The 13,925-nt window shown below is 45.4% G+C and overlaps 1 protein-coding gene across 3 annotated transcripts in view; it reads right to left on the bottom strand.

Moving 5' to 3' along the window:
• The window catches only part of CPLX1 (complexin 1), a 212,257-nt gene that overhangs the window by 53,091 nt on the left and 145,241 nt on the right, over positions 1-13,925 (bottom strand). The window contains exon 4 of one of the 3 annotated variants that reach the window (XM_038770183.1): positions 6,853-12,204. The exons of the other annotated variants lie outside the window; for them this stretch is intronic. Within the exon in view, the coding sequence (XP_038626111.1) occupies positions 12,007-12,204 (198 nt within the window). The 3' untranslated portion in view covers positions 6,853-12,006. Of the gene's footprint in view, positions 1-6,852; positions 12,205-13,925 lie in introns of those variants that run through there. 3 annotated transcript variants of the gene reach the window in all.

The raw sequence follows: 13,925 nt of genomic DNA, 5'->3' as shown, positions 1-13,925 counted from the left end.
ACTTTGGGCAAGTCACTTAACTTCTCTGTGCCTCAGTTACCTCATCTGTAAAATAGGGATTAAGACTGTGAGCCCCCTGTGGGACAACCTGATCACCTTGTAACCTCCCCAGCACTTAGAACAGTGCTTTGCACATAGTAAGCATTTAATAAATGCCATTATTATTATTATTATTATTATTATTATTTCACCACCTGAAGTGGATAGCTTCCAGATGATAGCAATTGGGGAACTCAGATTTCCAGGAGATCATAGGGTCTGCTGGTGCCCCCATCACTTTACAATTACTGCAGAGGAGGAAGGGGACTAGAAGGGTAGAGGCAAGAATTCTCATGAGAAAAAAGAACAGGTAGGAGGAGGGGGCAAGGGGAAGTCAGCCCGAGGCATTGTTTTGGGGGATCGTGACCCATGTAGGTAAAGAATAGTAGTTCCCCTAGGCTGAAGCACATTATGAGCAGGAAATGTGTCTGCTAATTCTGTTGTAGTGTGCTCTCCCAAGTGCTTTTAGTACAGTGCTCCGCACAAAGGAAGTGCTCAATAAATGCCATTGATTGAGAGGGGTGAGGAGTGCAGAAAATCTGAAGGTGAACACTCTTTCTCTCCTCTACTCTCTTGTTCATTTCTGCTCACTTGTATTCGTCTCAGCTCATTGTGGGCAGGGAATGTATCTGTTATATTGTGTTGTACTCTCAAGTACTTAGTACAGTGCCCTGCAAACAATAAGTGCTAATAAATTTGATTGATTTTCTCCCTCTTTGAGCCTCCGAGTCTGCCCTCCCCGCTCCATTTCCTGCTACTTCATCTCCCCTTCCTGCTACCACCTGCTTGGACTATTGAGTTCCACAAGAATAATGACATATTAGTACATCATGGGGTAGATTATGAAATTGGACACAGCCCCTTAAGGAAACTGAGGCTCAGAGAGGCTGTGACTTGCCCAAGCTCACACAGCAGACCAGTGGCAGAGCTGAGACTAGAACCTGGATCTCATCATCTCCGCCTTGTGCTCTTTCCACAGCTGTCTGTCCTTCACCCTGTCCCGATTTGGACATGAAACTGGGAGCTTACGTCAGAGGAGGTAGGTGCAGAAAGTCACCGAGAAACCTAGTGACATCGACAAGCAGATATAGACAAATATGGGCCCAGAAACAGAAAGACATGGAGGTTAAGGCAAAAAGAGATAACAGTGAGTCATTAAGACATAAACTGATATGAAGAGAGAGATGCAGATAGAGATTAGGATTAGAGAAGCAGCGTGGCTCAGTGGAAAGAGCACAGGCTTGGGAGTCAGAGGTCATGGGTTCAAATGCCAGCTCCACCACTTGTCAGCTGTGTGACTTTGGGCAAGTCACTTAACTTCTCTGTGCCTCAGTTACCTCACCTGTAAAATGGGGATGAAGACTGTGAGCCCCATGTGGGACAACCTGATCACCTTGTATCTTCCCCAGTGCTTAGAACAGTGCTTTGCACATACTAAGCGCTTAACAAATGCCATTATTATTATTATTAGGATGAAGGGAGCCATGGGTAGGGGCAGATAGAAAAGTACTCAAAGCTATAGAAAAAAGGAATCAGACAGAAAGAAAAATCACCTCACTGAGTTTCTCCAAACTGGCCCTACCTAACCCCATTACCCACATCCCTGGCACCTTCTGGCATCCTCTCCCTCCCCCTCCAACCCAACTTCTCTTGAGAGAAAGCTATTAAGCCAAGACCCTGATCCATAAACCTCTGCACCGAATCCCTCTCCCATTCTCCAGACCTAAATATCATCCTGGAAGGCTTAGGGACCCCCGTGTATTGCCCCCTGGGACACCTCTAGACCGAGGACATCCCCACTCTATTGGGGAGGAAGTATCAGCATGGCTCAGTGGAAAGAGCACGGGCTTTGGAGTTTGAGGTCATGGGTTCAAATCCCACCCTGTCAATTGTCGGCTGTGTGACTTTGGGCAAGTCACTTAACTTCTCTGTGCCTCAGTTACCAAATCTGTAAAATGGGGATTAAAACTGTGAGCCCTCCGTGGGACAACCTGATCACCTTGTAACCTCCCCAGCGCTTAGCACCGTGCTTTGCACATAGAAAGCACTTAACAAATACCATCATCATTATTATTATTACGGGGTATAATCCCCCCCCCCCCCCCGAATAAGACAATGACACTCCTCACTATCATTTTGAATCACCTGAAGAACCCAGTTCATCCTCCCCATCCCTCATCTCACTCTCCAGGCCTCCTTGGCGATCAAAGCCCTTTAGGTCACCCTCACTTGCTCTCTGTGATGAGCATCTCAAATTCTGTAAAATGAGGACCTGCCTGTTCTAAGACCCATAGCCCGGTGGCTCTCTGACCTCATCGGAGAGCCTGGTGACTAGAGCTGGAATTGGGGGCACAGCTGGGCAGTGGGGGGAGCAAACGGCCACCTTTTTTTTTTCCAACCTGGACTCCTCTGTCAGGAAGTCCCAGAGAGGTAGCAAAAGGGAATTTGTCATCTTGGTTCTAGGTGCTGCGTTAGGAAATAATAATAATTATGGTGTCAAGAAGCTTGTTGTGGGCAGGGAATGTGGTCTGTTCTATTGTTATATTGTACTCACCCAAGCACTTGATACAGTGCTCTGCACACAGTAAACACTGAATAAATATGACTGACTAAGTTCTGGGGAAGATACAAGTTAATCAGGTTGGACAGTCCCTGTTCAACACGGGGCTCCCAGTCTAGTGTCAGCCTAGGAAATACAAAGAGAATGAATGGTAACAGGATACTATGTGGCTGAAAGTGCGGTCCACAGCAGAGAGGACAGTATAAAGGTTTGAAAGACTCAGTTAAGCCCAACCTCAAATGTGGCATAGCATCAATGGTCAACAGGAGCAGACAGTCATTTTTTCTCACAATCTGTGACCATTACAAAGCGTCCCTTGCTCTTCATGAATCATGCTAACCTGTCTAATTTCAGGGTGTCTCAGCACCCTCAATTCCCAACTCTCACCACTACCCACTTAATTCATGAATAAACCCCCAACCAGGTAAAAGCCCACGTCATTAATTTATTAATGCTATTTAGCATTAATAGTAGTATCAGGGAACATATCCAATTACTCATTTATGTTGTCTGTCGTCCCCTCCCCCCACCCCCAGACTATCAGCTTACTGTGGGCAGGGAACATCTCTACCAACCCTGTTCTGTTGGATTCTCTCAGTTGCTTAGCGCAGAGTAGACACTCACTCTGATACCTTCTCACAGTCTCTTTAATCCCAAGTGCTTAGTACAGTGCTCTGCACACACTGAGTGCTCAATAAATATGACTGAATGAATAATGCAACTGAAGGAGCCACCTTAGTGAGCAGTAGAGCAAATGGCAGTGATTCTCCCCTGGAAACAGGTATCATCCTTCAAATAGGATAAAGGAGTTATGGAGAGAAATCCCCTTTCTCCTTCCCTGATCCCATAGATGGCATAAAAAGATGCTGGAGAATAGGGATCATTCCTTTTAAACCAAATGGAAGATTTAGACATGAGAGGCAGAGAATATGATCGATTGCACATCCTCCTAGCCCACTGGTTTTTTTAGGACTACTACAACCAGATTTTCTTTCATTCTGCCTCGCTTCCTTTGTCACTGGAAAGGAAAGGACCCACCCTGCTCGGCGCTGATCCTGTCTCCCCCAACCCCATTCAGTGTAGGTCACCAGGGGCATCTGCAACTCCATTCACCAGGAACTCATCTCCCTCCCAGCTATCAGGGTTGCAGTTCAGCCCCAAGTGAATCTGAGACATGGTGCCGTCCTTGGTCCATCGAGTATCGTCATCTGGGCAGAAGGTGGGGTATTCCCGGGGAGAGGGGCAGTCATGGCACCACCCTGCATGGCACTGGCTGAATTACAGCAGCCCCCTCCCTACCACTCCATCCCGGAGAACCCCAGGCAGGTGGAGAGGAGGAGGCTGCTTTGAGGGATCTGAGATTTGGGTTTGTAGGCAGGTTGATTTTGATTTCAGGGTTGATTTAAAGAGTGCCAGAATGCGGTTCTTATCATTTTGGGTCATCACATCCTTGTGAGCACCTCATCTGCACTTCTGGGTATTGTATGGATTTGCTGAACCAATTTAGGTAAGCTGGGATGAATGCATCTGAAATTCTCTTTGAACTGCAGCTCTACAGTAACCCACACATTGTGTGAAGGTGAAAAAGGAGTCTGTTGTTCCCCCAAGAGAAATATGACTTTATCGCTTTGTTTATTGCTCAGGGAATAATCCTTTCCCACACCATGTTTCTACTTTGTTAGCTGTACTAATAGAGCGTGGAAAAGAATGTCAGTTTCCAGGCTGTGATGATGCGTGAGAGCAGAACCAGTTTCTAAATTGGCTCCTTCTCCCTTTTGCCCAATCCGAGAAATACCAGGCTCCTGTTTTCTTTGTCATTTTCGTGCTTTTGTGGCAGTGTCATCTCATAAGGGGCAGTGAATTATTTTCTGTGCATCTGCAAAATAGAGCTTCGGAAAATATTTTCCATGCCTGGCTCGTAATTCCTTTATTAGTCAGATCTGATCATGGAAAGCTGATATTATCATCTGCTTCTGGATGAAGCACTGGTAAATTTAAATACCATCCATTTGGCTATGGGGTTAAGTACCACTGCAGCAGAGCTTCCCAAAGAGCATAACCGTATTAAGTCCCATTATATTCTATTAACTTAAAAGTACCCTACAGTGGAAACCGACCTGTTGCACTAGTCATTGGCTAAAATGACCGGCCGCTTCTTTTCCTCCAATCGAACCATGAACATTAAACAGAGGCTAGAATAGAAAAAACGGAACACTACAGCCCTTCTTTCTTCCATGCATGGGTTAGGGCTAGCTATGCATCTCCTCCCTTTCTTCTTCCTTGGGAGACCATCGAGACAATGCTACATAGGCTGTTCCTGTCTGTGAATCATCTCAGCCCAGCTATTCCTCCCTGGTCTTGCTGTAGGCCAAATCCCCTTTCAGGGATTGAGCACTCATGGACACTGGGCCAATTCTTAGCATGACCTTAACTCTGTTTGGGGGGTAAAACAACCCCCCATAAGAGCACATGCCAGATCACTCTGGTGTGACTACCCTTCCCATTCAGTTTATTATCTATTGGGAAATTTGGAAATTTTTCTTCCACTTATAATTTCTTTCACTTGCTAATAATGATCAAGATCTAGGCTAGAGAACAAGGATGTCAAGCAGCATGGCCAGATCCTGGGCGATTTCAGAGCTAAGGAATCTGAGTTCCAGTGAAGCTTCAAATCAGACTCTTTTGATCTTCCTTTCTCTCACTCCTAACCAAAAGATTCTCATCCCCCTCCCAACCCCTTTGCCCCAATCTCTGGCCTTGCATGTTTCCTGACCCTAACAGGGATTAACTCTGCTTTGCCAAGGGGGTTTGCAAATGATCAGTCACTCATCCCATCCTCTGTGAAAGAATCTGAATGTGTTAGAAGGGACCTCTTCCTCTCTCTTGTTCCTCATCTTACGGTTTAAAGCAATAAAAATATATGTTCCAGTCAATAATAATAATAATGAGGAGGAGGAGGGTATTTATTAAGTGCTTACTATGTGCCAAGCAGTGTTCTAAGCACTGGGGGAGATACAAGATAATCAGGTTGTCCCACATGGGGCTCACAGTCTTAATCCCCATTTTACAGATGAGGGAACTGAGGCACAGAGAAGTTAAAGTGACTTGCCCAAGGTCACACAGCAGACAAGTGGCAGAGCCAGGATTAGAACCCTTGTCCTCTGACTCCCAAACCCATGCTCTTTCTGCTAAGCCATGCTGCTTCTCCGATGTTCCAAACTGGTTCCTGTGAGATTCTAACCAGTGGGGGAAAAGTATTAAATTAATTCACGAAGTCTATTATTTGGGCTCTAAGCCTGACCCATATGATCCAATGCTAGTTTTCATGGATGGGTGAACAACTCAATAATAACGGATGCCCTGAGCATGTGTGCCATTTTAGGTTGAGCAGTTCCCCAGGACTTCTTTCTTCACCCAGACAAAACTGGGTTTCTGTCTAAAATCAGGTTCTTGGTGATGACTCATTCACTGTGATAATGATAATAATAATAATAATAATGGTATTTGTTAAGTGCTTACTATGTGCCAAGCACTGTTCTAAGCACTGGAGGAATAGAAGGTGATCAGGTTGTCCCACGTGGGGCTCACAGTCTTAATCCCCATTTTACAGATGAGGTAACTGAGGCACAGAGAAGTGAAGTGACTTGCCCAAAATCACACAGCTGACAATTGGTGGAGCTGGGATTTGAACCCATGACCTCTGACTCCAAAGCCTGGGCTCTTTCCATGGAGCCATGCTGCTTCTCCAACTGTAACGATAGAATAGTTTTACCTTGGGTCTAAGAGCAGAGTTTCACTTTAGTCCCAGCACCCTCTGGGTACTGTGTTCCTGTGCAGGGCACAGAACATGTGTTTTGAGACTCCATAAATTCTCGGGCTTCAATTCCCAACTAAACCCAGAACTCAGAAATCCAAGATTTGTTCTGAAGTCCTGGGGTCACTGGGACCTCAGTCCCTCCATTGAATGGACCCATGGGTTATTTTGTTACCCTGCTTGTCCCAGACTAACTCGAGGTTATTTAGTCCCTTTCCTTCCATCCCATGTAAAATCTCTCCTGACTTTTAAAGGCCCCTTAGAGGAGTTCACAACATTCCTCCATCTCCCACTTCAACATTCACTGCCAGGAAATTCTAAGCTACAGTGTGTTGTGCTACAATGCATTGTCCTCTCCTGATACTAACTAGTACTAGAAAACTCACATGGAAAAATCCCATCCCTCCCTCCACCCCCAGAAATGTATGAAATCACTTTATTTATTTATTTATTTTTATTGGCTGTGATTCCATTCAAAAAGAACATCAGAGCAGTTACCCTTGTCATGCAGGAACAGTAGCAGGCAAATTACAAACAAAACTTACATTCACAAATCTCTACTTTAAATCATCTTAAAGCTTGGGAATTGCCACATGCATCTCGAAACAGGAGGTAAGCATTTTTCTTAGAAAATGCATGATCTAGTCAGGATTCTCCTTTGTGTATGTGTGAAAACAAGCATTTTTAGAGACGTTTACCCAACATTTCAATGACGGAGCACACAGTGAACATTACACCAGTAATAGAGCAAACCACATATAGGCACATATCAGATACAAAGGGTGAAACATTCAGCTCACAATAGCCGATTACTCAAAACATTGTACCGGAGCCGTAAAGCTTGTTAAGAAGATGTGTTCGGCAGCACGAGGATAACTAAGCTAAAACACAGAACGAGACACATAGACAGTGAAACCCCAAAGTGATTTAGCAAATGATCTATTCTCTTTAGCGTAGAGTAGCATTCATAATTAATATTGCAGTCTGATTTCATATGGCTTTCTCTAAAGATCAATGTAAGGTCATGAAGGTCAATGCCAAACGAAAGTATTTGCCCTCCACAAAATGGAGACCTTTGATTTATTTTTATTCGAATGGAAAGGCGTGGGGTGGGTAGTACAACTCGCCCACTTTGACATAAACCTTTCTGTCTAAATAAAAGCTCATCAAAAACAGAAGACCTCATTTACCTGAGATTCAACATATTGATGTGATGAAAATAAATTGGGAAGATGAAGGACAAAGTGAGAGTCAGAATCCAAACAATGAACCGTGTTGGTCTTTGGTCTTGTTGAGATCTTTGACATCTGACTGCGAGATGGACTCTAGGGGTTTATCCAGCGGCCCTCACCTTAATCTCTAATGCCGGAGGGATAAGGGGATTGGGTAGATTTGGTCCAGTGATAGAAATGCCCACTTCAGCTTCATACAAAGCAGGGAAGGTATTCTGGAGATGGTAGAACTCTGATGGTCTCAAGCCTTTACCTTACCGTATTTTTTTTTTAAAGCCAATTGAGGAAAATCCTTTCAGTGCAGTGTTTTTCAATGTTTTCCCACTTCCGGGAGGGAACCAGAGTTAACTGAGATGGAAAGGTGGTGGAAACTTTTCTTAATATGCCCCTCAGGGCTGTGGGACAGCCTTCAGAAGTAGGTTGGGCATGACCTGCTAAGTTGTCTTCTCATCTCACTCCAATTCTTTTACCCCTTGAGATGAATCGGAGGAGGTCTTCACTGGGACAGACTAGATGTTCCAACTGACCTGATGCAAAGCATCCCCACTGGTTAAAAACTTGGCTCTACTTCAGTGCACGCTTTCTCCAATGTGTATTGAGAGAGCAGACACCAGCTGATCTAAGGAATAGATATTCTCCTTGTAGGATTTCTTAAGTGAAGGAGAAAAATAAACAGAAACTAACCATCACAATGCAAGATGGAGGGGTGAAGATTAGCAGATTCTGGGAAAAAAGATTTTAGAGAGCCACAGTCTAAGCATTCACTTAACTTTTTTTTTTTCCTGAACAACTCCCTCTTAAACATCAGTGGCTCCAGAGGGCCCAAAATACCAAGAAGGCTGTTTTCTCAAACTGCTTCAGGATGGTAGGGTTCAGAGAGAAGGGGCCCAATAGGGGGTTGTTCCCAGTGTCCTAAGGGATCGCTCACTGGGTTTTATTTTTGCATCTTTAGAAGCAGAGACGTCAGCCAACCACTGGAGCTCAGTGACCGTGCTGCTGAGCTGTGCTCATTCTCGGGGTTTGCGTGAGGAATTCAGGGGTTTGGGCCATGTAGACTAATTGAAGATTGTTACCTAGGATTGGCTGCCCCCCCCACCCCCCCCGAGGTAAGGCATTAGAGCTAGCACCCAGGCTAGCCTTTCCAATTCCAGCTCATCAATTGAGAGTGGACTATTTTAGGGGGGAAAATGAACTGAAACCCCTCCATATCTCGAAAAATCAGCTATCATCTACTGAGCATCTCTCTAACAGGCCAGGCATTTCAAAGTCTGTTTTGGCAATGTAAATCAGGGTTTTCTGGGGATGGGACCACATAATGGAAATTTCTTATCTCCCTCAGGGGTAGAAGCAGAATTCATAATAGCAGGGTGAACAGAGCAGGAGGTAATGGGGGGCAGGCACCGATTTAACAGAATTTACTTACAGGTCAGTGTGACCCACAGGTGAATTTGTCAGGGGAAGGGTCTCCCTCAGAATCTAAATCCTTTACTCCTACTATCATTTTTTCCCACAGGAAAGACTGTAGACGTTTCAAGGATATAAGCAGAAAATACAGGTTTGTTTGAACTGAGCACGGGAGGTAGCAGAAGAGGGAAGATCATTTTTGAAAACTTTTGATTTGAAAGAAAACCAAAATCTATCATTAGTGTTGGAAAAGGGTGAACTGAGGGCTTTTAATCTTAAGTGACAGATTACTGACAGGTCTTCTGCTCTCATGGTTTGGTTCGGTGATCTGCAAAGACGCTCCAGATTGCTGCAGCCCAAAGGTACAAGTGATGGTAAACACCTTGATGGTACTCTGGCTTCCTCATACTATGGCCTTGGGGTTTATTCCCTATCTTAGAAATTTCATGCATGTGGTTTTAAATCCAACTGCTGCTGATCTCCTTGCCACCACTCCCCTCTTTTCCAATAAATCAACTATCCTAACTACCTTGACCCCGTACTAAGTTTTAGGCAAATTTTAATACCGACTGAGACTAGTCCAGGAGTATTGGAAATTATTTGGTGTGGACGCACAATTGCACTCTGATGTGTGCCTTTGGTCATTTGTAAATGATGGGTCTCATAATTTGATAGCACCTCCAGAATCTAATGCTGTCACTAAGCTTTATAAATGTCTACACCTTAGGCCATGCAGAGCCCATGAAGCACCTCGTCAGAACAGAAAGATCCACTGAGCTTCTCTGGGTGCTGAAGAATAGCAGCTTATCCCATTCAACTACAGCATCAATTTGTGAAATCTGGTGCCTGATGAATTATGGATTTACAGAGCTCTCTAAAGTTGTGCAATTATGGAGCATGTCTCCCAATAGCATTGTTCTCAACATTTGGTTTTTCATGTTATCAAATAAAACTGCCTCACTAGAATTTGTAGGCAACAGTAGTTCAATGTTGATTTAGAGCTACTGCAAAATCTGCAGCCTCCTGCTTCTTGCACGTTTGGGGTTCTTTTTCAAAGCATCATTCATCGGTTTGCCCGACCTATTCCAAAAAGGGGGCCTGTCTACTCTGATTTGACAGGGAGCGATAATTTTTCCTTTGTTTTACTCAAATCCAATAGCTTCCATCTTTAGTCATGAGCAGAAATAGAGGATCCAAAAGTTAGTAGTTCCTGTGAAGCTATGAACTCCTAGGCCGGGGTTGGATGGGACTCACAGTGACTCACCATTATAGGCAAAGGACTTCAAATTTCTAAATCAGCAGTGCAAATGCTGCACCAGCTACTGGAATGTGACACACATGCTAGCAAAAAAAAAGAAGTGACATTTGATTCTCACTTTTCTCTTTAAATTTAAATTTTCATAAAATTGAGCATTATGATTAGGGTGGCCCTGGAACTAAATTTATCCCACCCTTTCTACTCCTTGGTGTTGACGCCATCCTGGACACTGCCTGCCTATTGTTAAAATGTTCTAAAAGAAGTCCTTTTAGGTTGCGGGGGGTGGGGGAGCGGTGATTTTAGGGTTGTTTTTGGGGGGTTTTTCGTTGGGTTTTTTTGAAGTGAAAAGCATGGCTTCCAGAGAACACACATGTTGTGGGCTCTCCACACACTAGTCAATGACTTGCAGACTGATTTCATCCCCATCCAGCACCACCTTTCTGGCCTGGCTTAATCTCTCCTCAGATCTTGGAAAATAACTTTCACCCACTGATGTGCAAATGATACAGTGGCATATTGGCAAAGAAAAGACTGAACTTTCTGGAAGAGAAGGTACTGCTCAAGAGAGGAGGGGAAGGGGTAGAACAAGTGGCGGCTACAGTTGACCACTTCCAACTCTGCCTTTGGCTGTGGGCGTTATGTGGCTCGCAAATCTCTGAAGATGTAGTTCCTGGAGTCAGTTAGTTTGACCTCCCTCAGTCTGGTACATGGAAGGGAAAGATGCAGATGCAGACACTGGCTGTGTCTGAATTTGAGCCTAAATCACTCCTCCTGTGGTCTTGAGAAGTCACCTACCAATCGTTGGAGTGCACAGTACAGTACTGATCACCACCGGAAAGAATTTTCCTCCAATCGTTACTGGCACTGCTGCCCTTGGAAGAATAACTGGGATTCCACATGGTAAAGGTCATTGGTAACCAGAGGCTACCAGGGCCTGCCAAACCTTCCAAACCGACCTCTGAAGCCTGACCTCTAAGCGACAGCTGAATTTGACCCCTATGGGACCCATTTGGCCTGTTTCTTAGTGCTCTCTGGTCAGGTGGCTTTTTCCTTCCCTCTCCATCTTTTAGAGAGTCCAAAGGTACAAGATACTTGATTAGATTCTGAGGCATTGATTTAGACCGTTAAACACACAAGAATGTAGAAGACTCAGTCTTTGAACAACTGAGAAAATGGAGCGGTGAACATGAGTTGCACCCGACTAACATTCCAAATGATCTCTGAGGAGATTGGGATAAAAATACAGTTCCGTTTTCAGAGGAGATAGAGATGTGACGGGCAGGACAGATGGACCAGCAAAGAACAATGGAGACGGCCAATTACAGTTTGAAATTTGAACAATGGGACTCAACAAAAAGCCATTGCTCACTTGCAGTGAACATGCCTGCCTGCTTTAGAATGGAAGCAAACATGTTGTTCCTTTTCTCGGATTAATGGATAGTTACCTTATTGAACATACATAGTACTATGGCTTATAATTAAAGCTGAGTAGACTACAGCTCATTGCTCCTTACATCCATCCAGAGGTGTCTAACCGTATGTGACTATGTACAAAAAGGAATGGATGAATCTGGAGGGATTCTAGTGAGCAAAAGGGGTGGTGAGCGTGGTAGGTGGCAAGATTGTAAATTCCCATTTTACAATGAGAAATCCATTGCTTTACTGTTCATGGAGAAAGCAGTCTGACTGCCTACAGTCATTACTTCTTGAACATATCTTGAAGAGGCCCAGGGAGGTATTTGATGACTGTATCTAGAATGCTCTCCTCTTCCTCCTCCTCTTCATCCCCACAGCCAGGCGGTATGGCCTTCTTTGGACGCGTGAGACTGCCTTCGGCGTTTGCTTCCATGGCAGCCTGGGCCTCAGCCTCCCTCTCTTCCTTCTTTTTAATTCCATACTGCCAGGGGAAGGAGGGGGAAAGAAACAGAAGACACAAAACCGTTAGGTGCCAGTCAGATAAAAAATGGCCAACAGCCATTGCTCCAAAGGACGCCTACCCCGTCCCAGTTTGGGTTTTAAGTGTTCTTAAAAATCAAAAACATTTTCATTTCCTTTTCCCTGTTGAGGTTCTAGCCTTCTTTGCATCCTCTTATGATAGAAAAAGAGAACCTAGATAAAATGCCTGCTACTCTCCTCTGGGTCAGGGAGAGCACTGCAATGCACTCCCTGGGAGTGAAGGGGAGAAAACCTTCCCCCCACCAACCCATCTCACAGGAGAGAATGCTCAAAAGCTGCTTGAGTCAATACAGCAGCCCACAGAGCAGTAGGGGTGCCACCGGTTCCAGTTTGGCCGGGATGGTTTCTTTTTGAGGTGGCTGTCCCAGAACATCCGCCACCTGTCCTGGTCTTTCTATAAGAGGTCACAAACAGTCACATACCCTGGAGGCTGCTGTTTGGAGTTCCGCTGATCAGGAGAGATGGGGGCTCCTCAAGGGAGTGGAAAGAAGATGGTGGCGTGTCGCTCGTCTCCCCCACTATTGCATTACACTGATCCGGGGGCGGTGGTGAGTGGAGAGAGCGATTTGAGGGTGAAACTTCCATTCTTTAAACCCTCCCCTGTTCCGTGCCGCCCAACCTCTTCTCGCTGGACCAACTGTCCCAAACTGGCAAGTCGCCCTGGGTCTTGCAGCCCCCTAGGGAAGACCCTGGCGCTAATGTCCAGGATTTTGGCAAGTTAGAGGTGGCAACCCTACAAGGCATTTTTGTTTGACCTCTTCAGTGGCAGCATCAGAACACTCTTGCCGGGGAACCGAGTGGCCACTGAATAGCCGAGTGGGAGAAGTACTGCTCATATGCAGTTCCCGGCTCTGTCGCAGCCACGCTCCATTTGAGATGGCTCAAGTCTAGACCAGACGTGGGGCCACTGTGGAGTGGCATTGTGCCCAGAAGCAGAAAGAGTGAACGTTCAACTTTGGGACATAAAGTAATGGAGGGATGTGAAAGCCCCCTTTACCAACACAGGGCCCTCTGCTATAAGGAAGAGCAGTGGGATATCCATCACTCTTCAGTGGCCCAAAGTTGCCATGGCACCATTTTCCATTTTGTAAAAACAGAAATCTGCTTTTCGGTACTGCAAATGGAGAGAGAAGCACAGGTTGCATATTGGCTTCTTCAGAAGAAGGAACAGAGCCAGTTTTAGGAGCAGGTGAAACAGGCAGTTGCCTAGAGCTGCTAGTCAGGGCTCAGTGGACGTCAGAGATTGCAGATGTGCAGTTTAATGAACAGATCTATTGAATCAGCACTTGAACCTCATTCATTCAAACGTATTTATTGAGCACTTACTGTGTGCAGAGCACTGTACTAAGTGCTTGGTAACCTCCCCCACCCCAACTCGCCCTCTCCCACCATCCTCCCCATCAGATGGAGTCTTGGTTCGAACCTCCAAGCACAGCTGGCGCTTGAGGGAGCTGTCTGGGATGGTCACATTTCTAGTCCTGGCCCCGACTTTGAGAACCAGTTCTGAAGGTCGGGGGCTGGTGAATCTGAAGGTTGTCAATGGGCAAGTGACAGGGAAGGAAGGTCTTACCCCGAGAAGGCAATCCTTCAACATTCAGAACCAAAAGTGTCCTCTCCAGATATGGTGACTCTCAAGGTCCCAGGGCATCCTGGGAAGGAAAA

Source organism: Tachyglossus aculeatus, chromosome X3 (assembly GCF_015852505.1).
Source record: "Tachyglossus aculeatus isolate mTacAcu1 chromosome X3, mTacAcu1.pri, whole genome shotgun sequence".
Lineage (NCBI taxonomy): Eukaryota > Metazoa > Chordata > Mammalia > Monotremata > Tachyglossidae > Tachyglossus > Tachyglossus aculeatus.
Note: the sequence above shows the minus strand (reverse complement) of the source record. Positions and strands in the feature narration are given on the sequence as shown.